Source organism: Thalassophryne amazonica, chromosome 10 (assembly GCF_902500255.1).
Source record: "Thalassophryne amazonica chromosome 10, fThaAma1.1, whole genome shotgun sequence".
Lineage (NCBI taxonomy): Eukaryota > Metazoa > Chordata > Actinopteri > Batrachoidiformes > Batrachoididae > Thalassophryne > Thalassophryne amazonica.
The window spans coordinates 38117193-38140017 of NC_047112.1; the positions used below are offsets into that span (position 1 = coordinate 38117193).

Below are 22825 nucleotides of genomic sequence, written 5' to 3' on the forward strand. Positions count from 1 at the left end.
CATGAGGCCCATTGCGTGCACTTCAATCACCCACTTACAAGTTCACATCGCACAATTTTGCACGCTCAGGTAGAGACACCCTAAACTACACATTCATGAAGGTAAACATATTAAAAAGGACAATACGTGCTACTTTGCTCATTTGAAAGATGCGCTCCTCAGTGCTCACCGTTGGTAGATCAGCATGCACACTGTTATGGAGTTTGTGCACATATTTACACACACAATCCTTTAGTAAGTCAGCCCCAATATGTTTAATAGTGTGCGTTTCTTTCGGCTGCTCCCATTTTACTCTGAGTCACCAGAATAGATCTGGTCTGGAAAAGCATGTTAATTCAACACAGGTTTTTATGTCACATGCACGTACTGATGCATTTTTAGATTGGGACAAGAGTCTCCTTTGAATCCAGAACAATAAAGATCAATATTGATTGACTGACTGCAGTCAATCCGTGTCACTATATCTGTCTGAATGGGGTACGACTCTCATTTGCCTGTTGAGTTTAGTGTCTCACCATTTGTTCAGTGAAGATCTGCAGGTCTCCAGGGGTCGCCTGTGAAGTACATGACAGCAGTCACTTCACAGACAGAGAGTAAGAGTGCTGGCTCACGTTTCAGTGGAGATGTATAACTGATAACCAGTTCCTGCAAGTGTTTGTGTACCTTCTCAGTGAGGTTGTAGATGACCCGGGCCAATGCCTCTGCTACCACTTTGGTGTTCCTGCTGAGCTTGTTCACATCAACATGAGGCCTGCAACACACAAGGACAAGTTTGCAATTAGAACAAGTGAAACTATGAAACAGCAAAGGGCAGAACCTTTGAGCATCAGAAGAGAAAAGAGAGCGATTACTGGACCATCGATTCCCACGTAACATGCAAGGGAGTCGCTTGTCATTCTAAAATGTTTTATGATGTTATGAAAATTCAATACTGACAGGTTGGTGTCAAACAAAGAATTGGTAGTTCCACACACAGGGGCTACAGCAGCAGGAGAGCATTTGATGATAGTGGTGGAAAATGAAGACGGTTTGATTGACACACCTGAGTTAATTAGCTGTGGGTGGGAGCAGGAAAAAAATGGAAAATGAACACTGCTGGAGGTTCCTGAGGACCGTGACTGTGAACCATTGAAGAGAGGCACTGATCAGCGTCCTACATTTCAGTCTTGTCACAGGAAGTTTAACAAAAATTTAACAGCACTGTGGTTCAGGGAAGGTCAAAAAGAGTGAGGTTTTAAGACCTGCAACATGAAGGATGATGACCAGCAGCTTTCATACATATACACTCTGTTTTTGGTACTTCAGAGACTTGAAGTAATGAACCCACCCAGTAGGGGGCTCTCCCACTCCTTGGTGAGAGGAGGGGGACACTGACCGCACGTCCATGATGCTGGAGCGCTGCGCCAAGCGATGGGAGGGCAGATGGGACAAAGTGAAGGCTGGTAGCCGGCGGATCCCGAAGCGTTCGTGCTCCCAGGCCAACATGTCATCAGCCAGGTTGATTTTCTTATGCACCATGGAGAACTTCATCTCAGGGTACTGACTCGTAATCACCTTGTAAAAATAACAGACAGCAAAACAGTGCTATGAATGAGTTTTGTGCCACAAGATGTCCTACTTGAGCTACATTTCAGGATGTAAACAAACCTTCCTCCCTCAGCCACTCCTCCCCAAAACCTCTCTCCTTTGTATCAAGCATAAAGAAGAGCACCTGGAGCCTTTTAACAGATCTAACAGCTCTCTACAGAGGGAAAAGCCAGGTCTGTATGGATTCTAGTCTGATCAAATTGTTGGTCATTGTTGATGCATTTTTGGAAAGACTCTGCTGTCCTGCATCTTAGAAAAACTTAAAACAGCTGTGTGGTGAGTAATGAGTACTACTAGATTAGCGTGGGAAGGGGTAACAATGTCACAGAAAAGAACTCACAAGCACTAAACATGTACACACTGCCAGACTGAGAACGTAAACAGGGAAGTGAAAAGCTCGGAGCAGGAGTGTTACATGATTCGCTGCACAGGATCTTTTCATAGAAAATACTTATGTGCTGTACATATAGCACAACAGGCCCATAGTGGGCGCCATATAACAGCCACAGATACACAACATCAATTATAGGTTTTCCTCACAGAATTAGAGGACTAAGACTTTAAAAGCTGCATGCATGCTTGAAATGGATTCATGCTGGAAAAATTCCCCAAATTTCATCCATATGATGCTTCCACAAGTCCTCAGTATGCTCAAAATTTCCATCCATCCATTTTCTGTACCCGCTTACTCTTGAATCAGTAAAGGCGCTACCAGGGTTCTCTCTGGGGTTCAAAAAACGTTAGCCACTGTAGATAACTGGGAGAAATTTCAATTAGCAAATGGAAAGTTGATTAGCTACACATTGATTCAAAGGAATGCAAATATGCACAAGTGCAAGTAACACTCAAAGTGGCTCATGAACTTTAATATATATAAAAAAAACAGCAGTTTATGGCCCAGTCACATGACGATTCCTGAACGAAGGGAAAAAAAGTAAAAAAGTCACAATTCATTGAGAAAAGGTGGACGAGCTTTATCACTGAATAGCCTGCGAACCAAGAGCGCAAAAGGGATGAAAGAGGAACTAAACAAAACCGAAGTTAACGTAGATCTCGACGCTATAAATGAAATGCCCCTGGAGCCACTGCTGGAGCAGTGTGTGTCTGCATCTCTGTGTTTCAGGACTCTGAGCTGGGACGGAGGTCATAGTGCCTGAGGCCTGAGCTGTGGAGATCTGTGCGCATGTTGGTGGGTCCACCTGCTCTGGTTCCTCCTCCAGAACAAAAGAGAGATCATCTCCTTCATCATCGGAATCCTCACTGTCTGACGACATGCTGGCATGCTGGGCGCTACGTCTTGCTCCAATAAAAAGAAAAAAACAAACAAACACACACCTCTGGTGTGCCGTGGTGACTGCTCTATCACTGTATTACGTTACTAAGAGATATATAGATTTATAAAAGAAAACTGTCAAAAGTGGGAATAAATAAGTGTAAAGATGATTCCAGAACAGATCTTTATATAATCATCTGAATCATCTACCTGTTGCCACATGTACATAGGGGCTTGATTGTCATTCCTACACTCATTGTTATATTTAATACAAAAGAATAAGCGCAAGTAGGAGCAGCTGCTGCGTTCAAGTGCCGTCGGAAATTACACAACTTTTTGTTGTTTCAAATTCAGTAGTTGCTTGTGGCAAAATAATTCATTGTATCCACACAAAAGATTAATTCTGGCCTATATAAGGTGCCTGAGCCCAGTGAAGCTGATCCCTGACCCAGATTTAAAAAATCCAAGCAAACAGGCTGAGTTTGCCCTGTAATTTCCAATGGTACATGTACGCAGCAGTAGCAGCAGCGCTCAGAAACGGCTTCTGCACTGTGTGAAAACATTCGGATGGTCGAATGAAGTCAAACTAAATGCTAACCTTACAAAAACTAAGCAAACGATAAACGTCAAGAATAACAGCAAAATGAAATATGCACAAATTGAAGTTTTCAGTGGCATTCGTTCAAATTTTTCAAGTTTAAAAATCCTGACGAAGTGCCAGCTGCAGGAACGAAGCTGGGCGAAGGTTAAACGACGCCAACGAAACTCCCAATTTCTTGTTTCGTTTGGGCTTCGTTGCCCTTCGTTAAGTACCATGTGACCGGGCCATTAGACACGTCAATTCTGATTCGAGTTCACGCTATATTGCTCTGTAGTCTGTGGCCTCCTCTGTGTCTCTCAGACAGACTGAACTCTGTCGCTCCGTAATATAATCTGTGTGATTTGCTCTTGATATTATTTTATTAATGTGTGTTATATTGTGCATTACTTCTGTTCATATTGTTGTGTGTTGTCCAAAACATTTTGGTGGATACTAATGTGGGGCCTCTATGAGACTTTGGGCCAGTGATCTTCAGCTCAGGCAAACCTGTGCTTTAATCCAGACCTGGTTCTGGTTACTGACTGGATCTAACCATTTCTATACTTTATAAGTGTGATGCATTTGTGAGGAATTAATCTGAATATTTTATTTGCAGTATCAAGTGCTGCACAGCAGCTGAAAGTGCTCCATGTCTGCAGCTCCCATATGCTCAGTTGTGCACAAACTCACCTACATAACTGAGCCTGTTTGTGTGCTTGCAATAAATATATATATATATAAAAAAAAAAAAACCCATGCACACAAATACATAATGATTGTTCCAACGAACTGGTCAATAATTATGCAGCGTTCCGTCAGTGGAAACGCACAGAGCAGCTCACCTCAGCCGTGCTAGTCACACAAATCTGCGTGTATGTTCGTATGTTTGTGTATGCCTGTTTCTTTTCTTGTTCTAAGCAACCACCCAACAACACAAAACTAACTGAAAGAAGCAAACACGAAGCAACCCACTGAATTGCTTACATGCCTGATATTCACAATGAATGATTTATTAATTTATTTTTCTCGAGTTGAGGAGTAAGTCTCTTTTCTATGTACGAGTAAAAGGCTGCCAACAGCGAGGACGCAGATTGCAACAGAAAATACAACAGGGCTTTTACCATTCATCAACAAAAGGACAGAAATAGTTTTTGCCAGCAGCACTGTGCTGATTTTTAGATTTTTGAATGAATGAAATTTATTTGGCACACACAGGTCCAGAACAAACAAACAAACAAAAAAAAAAAACTTACAAAGAAAGAAAATAATCCAACAATGCACCCGAAAGGGTGTAGGCAGAAGCAAAACCTTGTCAACACCTTACCCCTTTAACAAAAAAAAAAAAAAAATTATACATATGTATATTAAATTTTATATATACCCATCATAACTAATACAAAGTATACAGTGGTATGTAAAAGTTTGGGCATCCCTGATGATATCCATTAATTTCCATTATAAATCATTGGTTGCTTGGATCAGCAATTTCAGTTAAATATATCATATAGCAGACAAACACTGATATTTGAGAAGCGAAATGAAGTTTCTAGTATTTACAGAAAGTGTGCAATAATTATTCAAACAAAATTAGCCCGCTTAAAATCACACCACAGACTTTCAATAATATTCAGGTCTGGGGACTGAGATAGCCATTCCAGAACGTTGTACTTGTTCCTCTGCATGAATGCCTTAGCAGATTTTGAGCAGTGTTTAGGGTAGTTGTCTTGTTGAAAGATCCAGCCCCGGCGCAACTTCAACTTTGTCACTGATTCTTGAACACTGTTCTCAAGAATCTGCTGATATTGACTGGAATCCATGTGACCCTCAACTTTAACAAGATTCCCAGTACCTGCACTGGCCACACAGCCGCACAGCATGATGGAACCACCTCCAAATTTTACTGTAGGTAGCAAGCGTTTTTCTTGGAATATGTGTTCTTTTTTCACTCCTTGTTATTTCCAAATAACTCAATTTTAATTTCATCAGTCCACAGTACCTTATTCAAAAATGAAGCTGGCCTGTCCAAATGTGCTTTAGCATACCTCAAGCGACTCTGTTTGTGATGTGTACACAGAAAAGGCTTCCTCTGCATTACAGCATCTCCTTGTGCAAAGTGCGCTGTATAGCTGAAAGATGCACAGAGACACTATCTGCAGCAAGATCATGTTGTAGGTCTTTGCAGCAGGTGTGTGGGTTGACTATGACTGTTCTCACCATCCTTCGCTTCAGCTTATGAGATTTTTCTTGGCCTGCCACTTCAGCCCTTAACTAGTACTGTACCTGCGGTCTTCCATTTTCTCACTATGTTCCTCACAGTGGAAACTGACAGCTGAAATCTCTGAGATAGCTTTTTGTATCCTTCCCCTAAACCATGATGTTGAACAATCTTTGTTTTCAGGTCATTTGAGAGTTGTTTAGAGGCTTCCATGTTGCCACTCATTAGAAGAGATGCAAAAAGGGGAAGCATTTGCAAATGGCCACCTTAAATACCCTTTCTCATGATTGGATTCACCTGTGTAAGGAGGTCAAGGGTCAATGAGCTTACCAAACCAATTTTGTGTTCCAATAATTAGTGCTAAATGTATTCAAATCAATAAAATGAAAAGGATGCCCAAATTTATGCACCTGCCTAATTTTGTTTAAATAATTACTGCACACTTTCTGTAAATACTAGAAACTTCATTTCACTTCTCAAATATCAGTGTGTTCATCTGCTATATGATATATTTAACTGAAATTGCTGATCCAGACAACCAATGATTTATAAAGGAAAATCATGAAAATCATCAGGGGTGCCCAAATTTTTACATACCACTGTACACTGATCCATGATCTAGAATAAAAAAAAAAAAAAAACAGACAAACAAATGAGCATTTTAAAGCCAACCAAACTGCTGAGTGATTTTATGTTATCCAGGCAATTATTCCTTATATATATATATATATATATATATATATATATATATATATATATATATATATATATATATATATATATATATATATATTCCCCAACATGGTGATTCACAGGCAAACTCTGTTTGCCACATCTTGTATTAATTCGCCATATGCAATGTGGCGAGGTGTAGAGAGATCACTGTACAGTTCTTACCATCTCCAGCTCCTTGAGCAAAGAGAACTGAGGTGTTCCTTCTTTGGGAGGCTTGGAGACATGGAGGTGCAGTGAATCTCCGTTCCCCAGTGTGTCCAGACACAACACGAATGCAACATTGTCCTGCAGCAGACTGGAGTCTATTAGGAAAGGATGATAGAAAAACAGAAGGCAGAATTAATAAACAGCTTGCCAGATGTGGAAAAACAGAAGACAGAGGACATGTTTAAATACAGATATCATAAAAACTGGACACTGAGACAAAGCCAGCTCAAATAGTCTTTATGCTCTACAGCAGAGGTCTTCCTGGGCCCAAAAGTCAGAAATGGACCCACATAACTATCCAACTGTGGATGTGAATGAATTATCCAGTCCAAAAGTAACCTGAGGTTATTCAGATCTACAAAACAGCCCGAAGCGATATGCACCTGATTTAAAATGCCCAATGATAGAGAGGACACAGTGCTGTGTAAAGTGCCCTTCATTAACATGTGATGGAAATTAAAAGAGCAGCAACATCCTGACATTATACTAATTCATTGATTACATATAAAGAAGTAGTAAATTTACTGTATCTCTGTTTTTCATGCACCCTCTCTTGTGGCAGGCATGATCACCACCGACAGCATGCGGACTCAGATTTAGTCCATTAAACACATCTGAGACTCGCAAAAACTGCATGAGATTCAAAGGTGCGAAGCAATATACATCTGATATTTAGGCCCAATCTGGCTCAGGGGACCTGTGGTGACCTTTATTCTATGGTCACAGTTTGCACGAGTGGGGGGATGTTGGTCCACTACATTGACCTGCAGCACTGGAGCACCTCAGGGCACGGTGCTTTCACTCCTCTTCACCCTCTACACTACGGATTTTCACTACAATGACACTGCAATTGTGGCATGTATTGGGGAGTGAAGAGGGGGAGTATAGGAGCGTGGTGAAGGACTTTGTGGGATGGTGCCAGCAAAACAAGCTCCTGCTCAACACCACCAAAACAAAGAAAGTGGTGGTAGATTTCAGGCGGGTGCCAGCCTCTCTGCAGCCCATCGTAACTGACGGATCCGAGGTGGAGGTGGTTTCCACCTATAAGTACCTTGGGCTGCAACTGGACAACAGGCTGAGCTGGGCAGCTAATATGGATGCTGTCTACAAGAAGGGACAGAGTAGAATGTACTTTCTTAGGAGGCTGGCTTCATTCAGGGTCTGCTCCAAGTTATTGTACATGTTCTGTCAGTCCATTGTGTCCAGTGTTCTTTTCTATGCTGTTGTGTGTTGGGGGGGCGGTGCGAGAAAGGAGGACATTCTGAGGCTGAACCGGCACATTAAAAAAGCAGGCTCTGCGGTGGGACTGTGTCTGGACTCTGTGGAGAGGGTGCTGGAGCGGAGAACACTCTCCAAGATCAGGGCAATCCTGTCCAGTCAAAGCCACCCCCTGAACTCTGTGATATCCAAGCAAGGGAGCGCCTTCAGTTCCAGACTCCTCTCCCTCAAATGCTCCACTGACAGACTGAAGAACTCTTTTGTCCCTTGGGCCATCAGGCTGTATAATGCAGCCACATCAGCCAGGGGCACCAGACGGGGGGCTATAAATGCCTAAACAGTCTCAGGTGCCTTGACTCTTGTATTTTGTTGCATTTTATATACCGTATTTTCCGGACTATAAGTCGCACTTTTTTTTTTTTTTTTACATGTTTTGGCCGGGGGTGCGACCTATACTCCGGTGCGACTTATAAATGAAAAATATACCGGTAGGATCTCAATTAATTTACTGTAACAAATCAATTTTACGTGACAGAGTCGATCTATGTTTTAAAATGGCCACCGGAAAAGGAAATGCAATGCATCATGGGCACTGTAGTATGGCGGCCGTCCTATAGGTCACGCTGGTCGCGATAACCAATCAGAGAACAGAACGTTGGACGCGTATTCCTCACCTCACCCACAGCGTGTGAAGCTAACGAACACGGTGCTTGCTGTTATTCCGGCATGGCGAACAAAACAGCTTCAACCCTTGGATATCAGTGCGAGCAGAGTGTTTAAGTTGACGCTGAGAGCTGCGTGGGAGCACTGGGTGAACGACGGCAGAAGATTAGCGTGTGCACTTGGAAGGAGCTGGCGTTGATGATTGTGAAAAGCATTTGAAGCAGACGAACATGGTGTTTATTCCGGGACGGCTAACAAAACAGCTTCAACCCTTGGATATCAGTGTGAGCAGAGTTGACGCCGAGAGCTGCATGGGAGCACTGAGCGACGGCAGAGGATTAGCGTCTGCACTTGGAAGGAGCTGGATCGACACTGCTGGCTGGTCATGAGCTGCGCAGGTAGGTGCTGCATGGTTCGGCTCGCAGTGTAGTCCGCAAAATACAAACATATCCGTAGGTAAAATGCAGCTCACAAGAGGGCACTCGAGGCTTGTGTGACTGTTCCTGCGACTTCTGACTACCATAGAAAAATAAAAAATTTCAACGTTACTGATAACTTAACAAGACAACGGAGAAGGCCCGAAAAAATGCCACCAAAAAGAAAATCATACTCTGCAGATTACAAGTTACGACTGGTGAAATATGCATCCGAAAACGGTAGCCGTCACAATATTATCATCTGAACTTTTCATGTTAACATACCTGTATGTCCATGCGACTTATACTCCGGTGCGACTTATTTATGGTTTATTTTTCTTTATAATGGCTAAAGTGGCTGGTGCGACTTATACTCCGGTGTGACTTATAGTCCGGAAAATACGGTACTGTTTTTGTACTTATTAACTTGTCTCGGTGCTGTTTTTATTCCTTAACTTGTGTAACTTATGTGTGATTGAGAGCAACGGACGCCACACAATTTCCCTCGGGATTAATAAAGTATTTATCTATCTATCTATCTATGGTGCTGGTATTTGGAAACTGTAGCAGGGCAAATATTCATTTTACTGCATTTGTCCCATTTATCACTGTTTTTTTTCTGAAAGTATATGAAACCAAATCATGGGTCCAGGACTTATGAATGAAAGCACACTGAACTGGATCAATCTTTGAATTCCCTTTAGAAGCCTTTAACAAACTGTAGGACTACTTAACAGTACCTGTATGGTCCAGATTGTCCTCCAGCCAACGTTTGGTGCCCTGGTAGTTGAATTTCCCTCCTCCAGACACAAAGAACAACAGGTTGTACCTGAACACACAACAACATATCAACAAGAAGACAAGCTGATATGGTAGCAGTCGTGAAACACCAAGATATAAATTAGCAGCCTACAGAAAACTGATTTCAATGTGACATGCACAAATAACAGGATGACACCAGAAATAGACCCAAAGGTCATCATGCCACTTTCAGAATTTGGTTGTTAAAATAAAATAATTATGTTAGCAAAAAAGATGCTTCATATAAGATGGAAATGTATCAGCTGGTAAAGAATTTTAATGTATATGTTCCAAAAAACATTGATCATCTTAATCAGCTCACGTAACAACCACATCTCATTCCACAGTAACCATTATTCTACCATCTTGACAATTACCAATGCACTTCTAAAATTTTGAGCAGGACATAAGAGATGAGGTGGATATACAGTAAAAATTCAAATACTTCCTGTAGATGCATATACACAAGCATGCAGTCTCAAGTTTCAGTGTGGTGGCAATGTTAACATTATTATGTACAATGTTTTCATGCAGATATTAAAAAAAGTAATTTAAAGCTCATAAGGGAAGCCAAGTATGACCCACAAACAATGACAATGTGAGTGTAGTTTTTACCCTGCGTGTGTCCTCTTGTAGGTGTACAATGTGGAGAAAAGACGAGCCAGCTCCAGTAACATGGACAAACCACTCGCATTCGAGTCTGCTCCATACGACAGCCACTAGATGCAGTACACGCACAATCTCAGATTATTTTATTTTTATGAGGCCTCTTTCACACATGCACTGTACGACAGCCACTAGATGCATTACACGCACAATCTCAGATTATTTTATTTTTATGAGGCCTCTTTCACACATGCACTGCAAGAATGAACTGTGACCTAAACCACCTGTGTGTGAATACACAAACATTAAAATTGCAAAACCTGAAAAATCTCTAATACAAAGTCTGTGTAACAGCTGACAGAGCCCCCATGTGTGAAAATTGCAGGTCTGGAGGCTTCCTAACAAGTGTGTGCATTGATGACATTTTTAATAATGCCGCTGGTGCAAACCCTGGCCATTCACACAAATACACTAACAAAAATGTCTAACTTGAAAAAGATGAGATTGAACTTCTGTCAGTAAGAGCCCACGAAGAAATCCTCAAATTCAAGAAACAGCAAGAATAATTTCAGCAGCAGACGTTTTTGTCACATCTGCAGTTTCCTGCATCAAACTGCCACACCTCGCCTAATCCAAACAGTATTTCCAGTGGATGAGTGTCTGACACAGACAATTTTCTTATTGTGTGCTACACTGTAGAACATTTGTAAGAGCAAACAGAAGACTAGAGTTACTCTGCTGTTATTCAGTGAACCCTGACTGTGTAAAAATGTATTTCCTGCGCACTTTGACAGCCGATTTAAAAACATGCCCGAGTCTTCACCTGGCAAGTTAAAGGGTTAAACTCCATCAAACCCACAGCTATTTGCAGACAAAATACTTCTTCTGCTAAATGTCCTCAACATTTTTAAAGAGTCAGGGTTGGAGTGCCAAGACACAACAAAGTAGTGCACATACTGGAGCCACTCCAAAGGAGTCATAGTGAGCCACTACGACGATAGTGGGCAGATCCTCTCCTCCAACTCCAGCCAGGCGACCCTGGAAAAACAAAACAGAGACAAAATTACACACAAAACCACAAAGGCAGAAACAAAACTGCAGCAGCTGTAGATTTAGCTACACAAATGTGCTGCAAGCTGGTGTGCACAGTACTTCAGTGGGGCACAGACACAGCTGACCGCCTGACCTTATACCCAGTTTCCAAATCAGCTGCGAGGTGACAAATACTTTATAGTCTTTGGGTTTACAAAACAAGTATAATACAATCCTGAACCAAATGTATGTCACTCAACTCTTTAAAACAAACGCACACTTTACAGCCCATATATTTAGAAAGTGTAATTAAAACAGGAATTTACAATCATCAATAAATGACACCTGATTTGATCCTAATTTTGATGAAAGATGTTTGAAAAAAAAGGGGGGGGTTGAGGGGGGGCAGCAACAGTATGTTTTCATATATCAATTATCTCCACCAAGGTTATAATCCTGACCCTGGATACTGGTCTCTGAGCAATTCAGCAATCCTGATTAAAGGATCAAATATGAGGATCACAGATCAAAGATCAAAGGCAAGAACAGGATGACAGCAATCAGGATCAATGACCAAAGGCAAGATCTGCTCCTTGGTTAACATCCCTAATCAGCCTTGACCCAAGAATTACATGTACACCAAATTAAACTGAAATATGTTCATGTCCTTCTAAAATAGCCTGCTGACAACAGACAGACATGCAAACAAAGTTCAAAGAACAACAATCAGGATCAAAGGAATCAGGATACAGAGATCAAAGCAAATATCCAAGCCAACAATCAAGATCAAAGCTCGGGATGAACGATGAGCAATCAAAATCAAATGTCATCACTGATAAACAATCAGCATTCAGGGTCAAGATCATCAATCAAAGATGAGTTATCAGGAACAGAAACCATAATTACAAGCCAGGAATCAAAACAATAATGCTCTCACAATGGAAAAAGAAAGGTATAAAACAAAAATGTTAAGAGACACTACAGAAGACATGTATCACATGTCTACGCGATACACATTTTAGTGCATCACATTTTGTGTGCTTCCATCAGCTGATCCTGTTGCAGTCATCTTCAGCGTCTCACCTCAAGACTGGTTATTGCCCAGTCACTGACTGCTTTGCTTTGAGTTCCACTGGTGACCATCTGGAAGCCGTTGGCTGTAGCCGTGTGCAGCAATACTATAGAAAATATCAACAACAACACTAATCACAAACTAAAAGCAGAATTATTTTTCACATTGATATTCTTCAAAAATGCCTTTAAAAGAAGTTGATGAACAATGCATCACACTGACACAATGCAGACTGCTCCACCCACTTCTGCATGACCAATATGAGGCTGGATTTATAGTCACTGATGTCCAACCTATTGTTGCAACTGACTGCATAATAGGAACAGAAAGGACGATCGACAGACAATAGGTATAGGGAGATATGCTGCACCAAAAATGACCACCAGCTCTTGAGCGTTCTTGAAGTTAATTTAATGGGTTCAGCACAGATCACCATCTCCTACCTTCAGCTGCTGATAAGGAGCCCTGGGAGGAGGACGACGTCAGGGTTTGGGTGTAGATGGACAGCAGCTCGTCATCCTCCAGGGCAAAATAAACCGGGACAATGGTCTCAGTTGCCAACATGTCTGGCTCCAGCTCCATGAAGTGCTACAGTACACAAGGACAGTGCAGGAGAGCAACACACTTTAAAAAGTCCAGATCTGTTTACATAATAGCAAGAAACATACCTGATCTGTTAATAAAACAATAGCCGTCGTAATGCTTCCAGTACGCAATTTTTTTATTCAAACAGAATTCATCAGAAAAATTACAGATTTGTAAAATAACTAAGCCAGAGGATGTTTTTATTTTTCACTAGTACAAGTTCACTGCCCACTCACATGGTGAGCAGAATGGAATTGACAAGAGAAGGTGCCAACAGCAAACAGGAGATACGTTGCATTTACAAATTCATCATTTTCAATAAATATGAACAATCTGTTGCCAGAAAATTATTTTCAGAAAGCAAATGCAGTCAAATAGCCAAAAAACTAGAGCTCTGACTCATTGAATGAATGAATGAATGAATGAAAACTGTTTATTTCGAACATTTGATACAACAACAATTACAAGATAGATCAGTAAAGACAACAACAAAAAAGTTCCTACTGTGTACCCAACATGTCCGAAAAGGGGTAGGGTGAAGCATCAGCTTTAAGTGGGAAGCTAAATAAATAGTGCTTTACGGACACTGCGTCAGATTGCCCTCCTCACACACTATGCTATCCGACCTTGTGGTCTGCAGGCACCCAGTTATTAAAATGTCCTAGATCTGATGCTGTATTTAGTGAAGAATGAGACGTGCAAATGACTGACCGCAGCTCTGCTTCTTCTGTTCTGCTGTGAATACATGTACTGTGTTTGTGGCTAAAATGACTGCAAATCATGTGTACTTTTCACCTATTTTCATATGAACACAGAAGTGCCATGGAAAGACTGTGAAATGTGATTTATTATTTCATTTGTGAATAAACATTTTTGAAGAGAAACACCCTCCCCCATGACTTCATCATGTTTTAATATAGGCACCATTCCAGTTAAGTTGACATCCAACTAGACTGATGGCAAAAGTGATTTGTTTGGGTTTTTAGCACCAATAGCTGAAAGAAAAGTTTCACTTCAGACAAAGGAGGGAGACTTCACCAATCCACAATGAATTTAGCCAGTCAGACGTTTTGAAAACAATGTCAACTTTTAAGACACCCTTGTGTTGCAATAAAATGAGGAATAATGGAAATGGAATCAGACCCATTTAGCATGCAAGTACCTGGCTGTGTGTATATGTGTGTGTGCCCACACAGTCTCTGATATGAGACGTGTGACAAGAAATCAAATAGATTGCGAAAAAGCAGAAATGCTCATTGTCATGGAGGAAAAACAAAACTTATTTACTTTAAAATAAATACAACCCCTGGCAAAAATTATGGAATCACCGGCCTCGGAGGATGTTCATTCAGTTGTTTAATTTTGTAGAAAAAATGCAGATCACAGACATGACACAAAACTAAAGTCATTTCAAATGGCAACTTTCTGGCTTTAAGAAACACTATAAGAAATCAGGAAAAAAAATTGTGACAGTCAGTAATGGTTACTTTTTTAGACCAAGCAGAGGGAAAAAAAATATGGAATCACTCAATTCTGAGGAAAAAATTATGGAATCATGAAAAACAAAAGAACGCTCCAACACATCACTAGTATTTTGTTGCACCACCTCTGGCTTTTATAACAGCTTGCAGTCTCTGAGGCATGGACTTAATGAGTGACAGTACAGTACTCTTCATCAATCGGGCTCCAACTTTCTCTGATTGCTGTTGCCAAATCAGCTTTGCAGGTTGGAGCCTTGTCATGGACCATTTTCTTCAACTTCCACCAAAGATTTTCAATTGGATTAAGATCCGGACTATTTGCAGGCCATGACATTGACCCTATGTGTTTTTTTGCAAGGAATGTTTTCACAGTTTTTGCTCTATGGAAAGATGCATTATCATCTTGAAAAATGATTTCATCATCCCCAAACATCCTTTCAATTGATGGGATAAGAAAAGTGTCCAAAATATCAATGTAGACTTGTGCATTTATTGATGATGTAATGACAGCCATCTCCCCAGTGTCTTTACCTGACATGCAGCCCCATATCATCAATGACTGTGGAAATTTACATGTTCTCTTCAGGCAGTCATCTTTATAAATCTCATTGGAACGGCACCAAACAAAAGTTCCAGCATCATCACCTTGCCCAATGCAGATTCGAGATTCATCACTGAATATGACTTTCATCGTCATCCACAGTCCATGATTGCTTTTCCTTAGCCCATTGTAACCTTGTTTTTTTCTGTTTAGGTGTTAATGATGGCTTTCGTTTAGCTTTTCTGTATGTAAATCCCCTTTTCTTTAGGCGGTTTCTTACAGTTCGGTAACAGACGTTGACTCCAGTTTCCTCCCATTCGTTCCTCATTTGTTTTGTTGTGCATTTTCGATTTTTGAGACATATTGCTTTAAGTTTTCTGTCTTGACGCTTTGATGTCTTCCTTGGTCTACCAGTATGTTTGCCTTTAACAACCTTCCCATGTTGTTTGTATTTGGTCCAGAGTTTAGACACAGCTGACTGTGAACAACCAACATCTTTTGCAACATTGCGTGATGATTTACCCTCTTTTAAGAGTTTGATAATCCTCTCCTTTGTTTCAATTGACATCTCTCGTGTTGGAGCCATGATTCATGTCAGTCCACTTGGTGCAACAGCTCTCCAAGGTGTGATCACTCCTTTTTAGATGCAGACTAACAAGCAGATCTGATTTGATGCAGGTGTTAGTTTTGGGGATGAAAATTTACAGGGTGATTCCATAATTTATTCCTCAGAATTCCTCAGTGAGTCCATATTTTTTTCCCTCTGTTTGGTCTAAAAAAGTAACCGTTACTGACTGCCACAATTTTTTTTCTTGATTTCTTATAGTGTTTCTTAAAGCCAGAAAGTTGCCATTTGAAATGACTTTAGTTTTGTGTCATATCTGTGATCTGCTTTTTTTCTACAAAATTAAACAACTGAATGAACATCCTCCAAGGCCAGTGATTCCATAATTTTTGCCAGGGGTTGTAATAAATAAAAGCCTTCATATTGAAGACAAAGTGGATAAAATCGAAGCAAGGTACGCAATTCAAAATGGAATATGTAAAATTCTAACTTTTTTCCTCTTGGTCTTTATTTAAAAAAAAAGAAAAAAAAAAGGCCATTAACAACTTTATTGTGAGCTGCGCCACCAAGCCTTTCCTACAAACACATTTGGCTTGTACGTCACTTGAAGTGCATCACCCCCCCATGACCCTTAACTGGAGTAAGCAGGTATAGAAAATGGATGGATGTCATTAGAAGTTGACAGTAAAACATAGACCAACAACACTGGTTTGTCAGGCCACATGTTTGGTGTTGTACAAGTATGGATCACATTTCCTCTCTAATTCTCAATTAACTAATTTAAGTCAATTCTCCAGCAAAACTGCTAGATACTGTTTACCTGCAGCATATTAAATGCAATAATGTGATGCGCCTTTGTTTTGTATGATAAACTGAACATGTTTGGGTTTTGGAGCACTAGTAGAACAAACGATTTGAGATCATAACCTTGGGTTTAGGAACAACGGGATGACCACGGGGAGACTGCTTTAAGTCTCCCACACACAATTTAAGCTTTAAGCCAAACACACACAATGCTTATTAAAAGATGTAACTGATTAAACATTTTCCAAAATAATGAGTTGTAGTCCAAGACAGTAGTCAAGCACAACTCTAATAAGAAACAACAATTTCACAAGCAAAGCTTTTCTAATGAGACAATACATCACTTGATGCTTAAGAGTGAACTATAGACATGGGAGACAGCAGAAAAAGTTTGATGTTTTAAATTAGCATGTGTGGATACCTGTACTATGTCCTGGGGAACAGCAGACATGTTCTTTGGCAAGATAATGACCACAGCCCCCGCAGACTGGCGCAGAGCTTTCTGGTACTTGTCATAAGAGAAGTCTGCCAGTCGCATGATGACACAGCGACGACTTAATACCTCTGCCTCCACAGTACGAGCTTCAGTGTTCAAGATGGCATTCCGGGTACCTGGGGACACATAATACAATACATGGCTGAAATTGTGTGAACACCATACTTTAATGAATTTAGTCTGGTTAAAGCAAATTAATATCTCAATGTGAAAAAAAAAGCAATCAGATCCTGGTGATATATACCAATCACGCAGATGTCATGGTCTGTTTTTGTTTCCAGTAAAACGCTGGTTTGTGATGAAAATGCCACAAAAACTAACCACAGGATAACCACATTATGTCGGTACTAGTAAAGTTCCAAGGTATCATCTTTGTGGCTGATGCATTCTTTTGCATTCCTCTACAACGTGTTTTGATTCCTCTACAACACTTATGCATGGACAACCACCTGTAGTTCACTCTCCTTTAACAGCACAAGATTTCCTGGATTACTTTGGGAAGAAAATAGAAGACATCAGGTTAAACATATCCCGGCATGTCTTAACCCAGCCACTACACCCTGCTGTTGAGGTGGGCATCACTACTGAGGTATTACGTAGATTTACAGAATTTGATAGTATCTCATTAGGCATGCTGACAAAACTCGTAATGTCAACAAAAAGCACAACCTGTTTATTTGATCCTATACCAACAAAACTGTTTAAGGACCTGTGGCCCACTCTTGGGCCGACTGTGCTGGAAATTATTAATCTTTCTTCAACTTCTGGATCTGTTCCTAAATGTTTCAAATCTGCGGTGATTAAACCATTACTTAAACCTAATCTTGACCCTAGTGTATTGACAAACTATCGGCCGATATCAAATCTATCATTTTTCTCTAAAATTCTGGAAAAAGTGGTGTCACGGCAGCTCAGACTCTCTTACTGAGAATAATCTCTTTGAGCCACTGCAGTCTGCTTTTAGAAAATATCATTCCACAGAGACGGCTCTCACTAAACTGGTGAAAGATCTTCTGCTTACAATGGATTCGGACACCACTACGGTTCTGTTGCTGTTAGATCTCAGTGCTGCATTTGATACAGTGGATCATCATATTCTACTTGATAGGCTGGAAAATCATTTTGGGATTACCGGGAGTGCCCTTGCATGGCTGACGTCATACTTGACCAGTCGTTCTCACTGTGTTTTGTACAGTAACACTACCTCTAACCTTAGTGACATGAAATTTGGGGTTCCACAGGGGTCTGTCTTAGGCCCCCTGCTTTTCTCCCTTTATATAGCACCCCTTGGGCACATATTGCGGCATTTTGGGATTACCTTTCACTGCTATGCAGATGATACTCAGTTATACATGCAGATAACTGCTGGTAATCTCGTTCACATAAAATCCTTAAAAGATTGCCTTGCAGCGGTGAGAAGTTGGATGTCTAGAAACTTCCTACTTTTAAACTCTGATAAGACTGAAATGATGGTTCTTGGTCCAGTGAGACATCGGCATCAATTTGACCAGTTAACGCTCAGCCTTGGCTCGTGTGTCATACATCACACTGACAAAGTGAGGAACCTTGGGGTAATTTTTGATCCTTCAATGTCCTTTGGCCTCCACATTAGAAATATTACTAGGACTGCTTTCTTCCACCTGCGAAATATAGCGAAGATTCGTCCCATCCTGTCTATGGCTGATGCTGAGACCCTGATCCATGCATTTATCTCTTCTAGACTGGACTACTGGAATGTTCTATTTTCTGGTTTACCGCAGTCTAGCATTAGGGGTCTCCAACTGGTTCAAAATGCTGCAGCCAGACTTTTGACACGAAGCAGAAAGTTCGACCACATTACACCCATTCTGGCATCCCTTCACTGGCTTCCTGTCCCAGTGAGATCAGATTTTAAGGTTCTGCTACTAACCTATAAAATTATTCATGGACTGGCACCTCCCTACCTAGCTGACCTAATTAAACCTTACGTACCGGCCTGGGCTTTACGTTCTCAGGGTGCAGGACTACTTTGTGTCCCTAAGGTGAATAAGAAGTATGCGGGTCACAGAGCTTTCTCTTATCGTGCCCCTGTTCTGTGGAATGATCTCCCTGCGTCAATAAAACAGTCAGATTCTGTGGAGATTTTCAAGTCCAGACTTAAGACGCACTTATTTTCCCTTTCATATGGCTACGCTTTTTACTCTTTTAATTCATTTATTAGTAATTGGAGCGGGCTGCGGCCTCAACTTTAGCTAAATTCTGGGTCTTTTAGTGAAGTTTAGGGCTAGTGGCCGGCGATCACCTTAGTATTTCTCTGTTTTTCTTGTTGTTTAATGCTGGCAAATTATACAGTATTTTTTGTCTTTCTGATGCCTGATTGTTTTTTCTCTGTTTAAGGTGCAGCTCCATCCAGAGATGGGAGTTGTATTCGTGTTGGCGATCCTCCTGTCCTGTGCGCCAATAGCATTTCTTGTATATTCGTCCGTGAACTGTTCTGTGAATTGTTCTGTAATTTATGTTTGTAGCAAGCACAAGGTAACCCCTTTGAGTCTGGTCTGCTTGAGGTTTCTTCCTCAGATGGAGTTTTTCCTTACCACTGTTGCTCTGGGGGTTGGTAAGGTTAGATCTTACCTGTGTGAAGCGCTTTGAGGCAACTCTGTTGTGATTTGGCGCTATATAAATGAAAATAAATTGAAAAATTTAAACTGCAGTGTTCCCTGTAAAAGTGTATCATCTAGGAAAATACAAGTTTCAGATGAGGACTAACAGCAGATAGTCAATAGTAAATCACTGGGATCCGGAGCAAAAAACCTGAAAGGGATATCACTGATGACAATGGAATGTAAGGGATTTCCAAAGCATCTTTAAAATCCCACCAAATTTAAAAGAAGATGCCACAATCATATATATCCCAGTGTGGTGGTATGATTGGTCCCCCCGTCTGATCGCCCCTCCCCCCGTCTTCACTGAGCATGTGTCATTTTGGAGCGTCAGCAGCGGTTCACCGATTATCACCTCGTTTCTGCTTAAAACTGACTGAATGATTTAAGAGGTTTACTTTGTTATCTGATGGCTAATAATCACATTATTCCCATTGATTGGTTTGGGTGTAGAGCATCCGACTCAGATGCACTGATCACTTCCCCCGTCTTTTATTCTGAAATAATGCTGAATTTATGTGGAAATGATTGTTATACAAAAGCTTCAGATATCTGTCACTAAGATAGATGATGACTGGAGTGCAGTTTTCAGGGCTGTGAAATGAAAATTGTGAAATCCGAGGAAAATGTGTGTGTGTGGGGGGGGGGGGGGGGGGTAACAGCTCCCCAGGAGCTGGGGTCTAGGGCCCTGTGGAGCCCCAGAATTAAATTTTTTCAAAATTAGTGCATATTTAAATGATCCTACATTCAACCTTTTATTTGACCTGTCAATGATGATGTTGAAATAACAGAATATGATGTGGAAGTAGGACCTGGAATGATTTTCCTTTTAATTGTAAACCAAATTATGCATTAACTCAAAACAATTAAACTACATGAAATTCATGAAGACGGAAAAGAATAGAAAAAGCTTGTAGAATATTTGGAAAATCATGGTAAAATATCAATAACATACCTTATAGCAAAAAGTCACTTATATTCTTGTGTAAATTCATGCAGCCTAAATCCATTCAAAGCCACAATGTCTTTTTTACAATGAAAGAAAGTCTAGATTAGTGAAAAAAGTCACATAATCTTGTCTAAAATCCTGTTTGAACAGCAGAATGTTTATCTTCCAGGGAGATAAAAATTCTTACCGTGTTTCCGAGAGGGCACAGTTCACTTTTCCCGTTTCTTTTACCTTTCAGGTGTGTTGATGAAGCCAGCGACGATTCCACGTATTCTTGTCCTTAAGACTTGCTCAAACAGTCTTTCTTGCCATCTTCTCTCTGTGCGACGTTGGTCCGTGACACAGACATGCTGCAAAAATCTTATTTTAAAAACTTGAAAGCTCTAAAAGTTTGGGATGTCCACATGCTAAGTTTAGCTTAAGCGCCACAGAGGAGCAACACAGCGTCGCCGCAGCAACCAACCAGACCTGCTTTATGACTCCGCAGATCCGAGGAAACTGATTTGTACCTGTAACACACAGATCAGTGTCCGTGGACTTATAAAACTTACACGATGTCGTAAAAAAAGAACGCTTTGCAACAAGCATTTTAAAAACTCAGTGATGTTTATGATTAAAGAGTACATCACTAACACCCCCCCATGATGAAATCCGTGGAATCCCGCGGATCCGCGGAGTTTTCACAGCCCTGAGTTTTAAGCAGAAACAAGGCGATAATGCTATGTAACAAATTTTTATTTTTGTTTTGTTTCTGGGTACACAGGAACAAAACAATTTATTGTTTTCCTATGTTATTTTTAGATTATTTTTGTATGCCATGTGCAGCGCTTTGTGACCCTGGTCTGTGAAAGGCGCTTTATAAATAAAGCTTACTTACTTACTTACAGTGTGTTTTCCTAACCCGTTTTGCCTTAAATAAATAGAAAATAGCTGTTATTCAACAGAAACTTTGCTTCTGTGATCAGGACAATGATATTTTAAAATTTGTCTGTTTTCAAGAATATTCCCGATTCGCCTTCACTACTACTGAGTAGTCTTCTAGAATATTATTTAACTGCAACTGTCCAGAATTTTCTAGAAGTTTCCAGGATTATCTAGAAATTTCAAGAAACTTTTAGAACTTTCTAGAACATAAAAAAAATAATAATAAAATCAAAGTTTGTGCTGAATGTAGTCATTTTTCCAGACTTTAGACATAAGCAGTTGAAATATAACACTTAGAAGCCAGAAACAAAAATTGTGTTACATAGTGTAATCGGTGAATCGCTGCTGACGCTCAGAAACCACACATACAGTGAAGGCAGGGGGCCCAAATCAGACCGTGACACCGGTTCAACATGTACTCCCTCTGGGAAGGTTTTCAAAGGTATTGTCAAAGATTCAAACAATAACCTTCCAAGATACACATCAAAATGTAGGTCGTCTGCCACCTGCTGAACACTGACACCTGCTGGCCAGTTAAGGAACGTGAATCCCTATCAAATCATGAATTTCACATTTAAAAACTAATCAGACTAGGGACTCCACAAGGTACGCTTTCATTGAGAAAACAAAAAACAAATCTCCTCCACTCTGTCACAGTTACGATTCATTTAAAAGTATGGCCTCGATTTTAGAAACCAAAAATGAGCTGCTTTAGCTTAGCAGGCAGCTAGCATCACACTAGCATGCACGCTATCTTTGAGTACCGTTAGCTGAGAGCTAGCGTCACTGTGCCAGCTGCTGAAAGGCGTTTTTGCCCAGCTGTTTGTGTGTGTTTAGCCGGACGGCGGTCTTACCGTAGGGTTGTCCCTGCAGGTCGTACTGCTGCATGCGGTACACCGTGAACTCATGAGCCGCCTCGGCCGGCAGCGGGGACACCAGAATGAGCACCGCAGGCAGAAACACAATAAAGGTGAGAGGGAACGAAGACTTAAACATGTTATCAAACACTTCACTGGCCTCCTCGAACATGGTGGCGTTTCTGCTAAGCGCACAGCCGAGTTTAAATAAAGATGAACGGGTTCAGCTGTCACACGGTCACACCAGCCTCTCACTGACAGCGCAATGATGTTTACATCAGGCAAAACCCCGGGCGACTATTGAGCACCATTAAAGATAGATTAAAATTTATGAGTACAAGTATTCTAAAGCTAATGACCGGAAAGAAAATTAATTCAGCGTAGATATGTTTATTTAGGCTGCTTAAACATATATATATATATTTTTTTTAGTGTCGGAATTTTATCAATGGTCCTTCCGGAACATACTGGGACGGCTATGATTTCAGGGTGCATATTTATTCGCGGGCAGCAGGAGGCGCTGTACTCCATGGAGTGCGTTCCTAAGATCCCAAAATAAAATCATTCATATTTCAGTAA

General features: G+C 40.8%; 1 protein-coding gene across 2 annotated transcripts in view; it reads right to left on the minus strand.

Moving 5' to 3' along the window:
- ncln (nicalin) overlaps positions 1–22514 on the minus strand; it is a 34706-nt gene extending 12192 nt beyond the window's left edge. Inside the window, exons 1-11 of one of the 2 annotated variants that reach the window (XM_034179836.1) lie at positions 22244–22514; positions 16803–16993; positions 12849–12993; positions 12417–12511; positions 11259–11339; positions 10311–10414; positions 9635–9723; positions 6553–6692; positions 1376–1554; positions 664–751; positions 516–554 (exon numbers count right to left, since the gene is read on the minus strand). In XM_034179836.1, coding sequence (XP_034035727.1) covers positions 516–554; positions 664–751; positions 1376–1554; positions 6553–6692; positions 9635–9723; positions 10311–10414; positions 11259–11339; positions 12417–12511; positions 12849–12993; positions 16803–16993; positions 22244–22418 — 1326 coding nt within the window. In that variant the 5' untranslated portion in view covers positions 22419–22514. Of the gene's footprint in view, positions 1–515; positions 555–663; positions 752–1327; positions 1555–6552; positions 6693–9634; positions 9724–10310; positions 10415–11258; positions 11340–12416; positions 12512–12848; positions 12994–16802; positions 16994–22243 lie in introns of both variants that reach the window. The other variant, XM_034179834.1, reaches the window with a different exon arrangement.
- Positions 22515–22825: the final 311 nt, after the last annotated feature.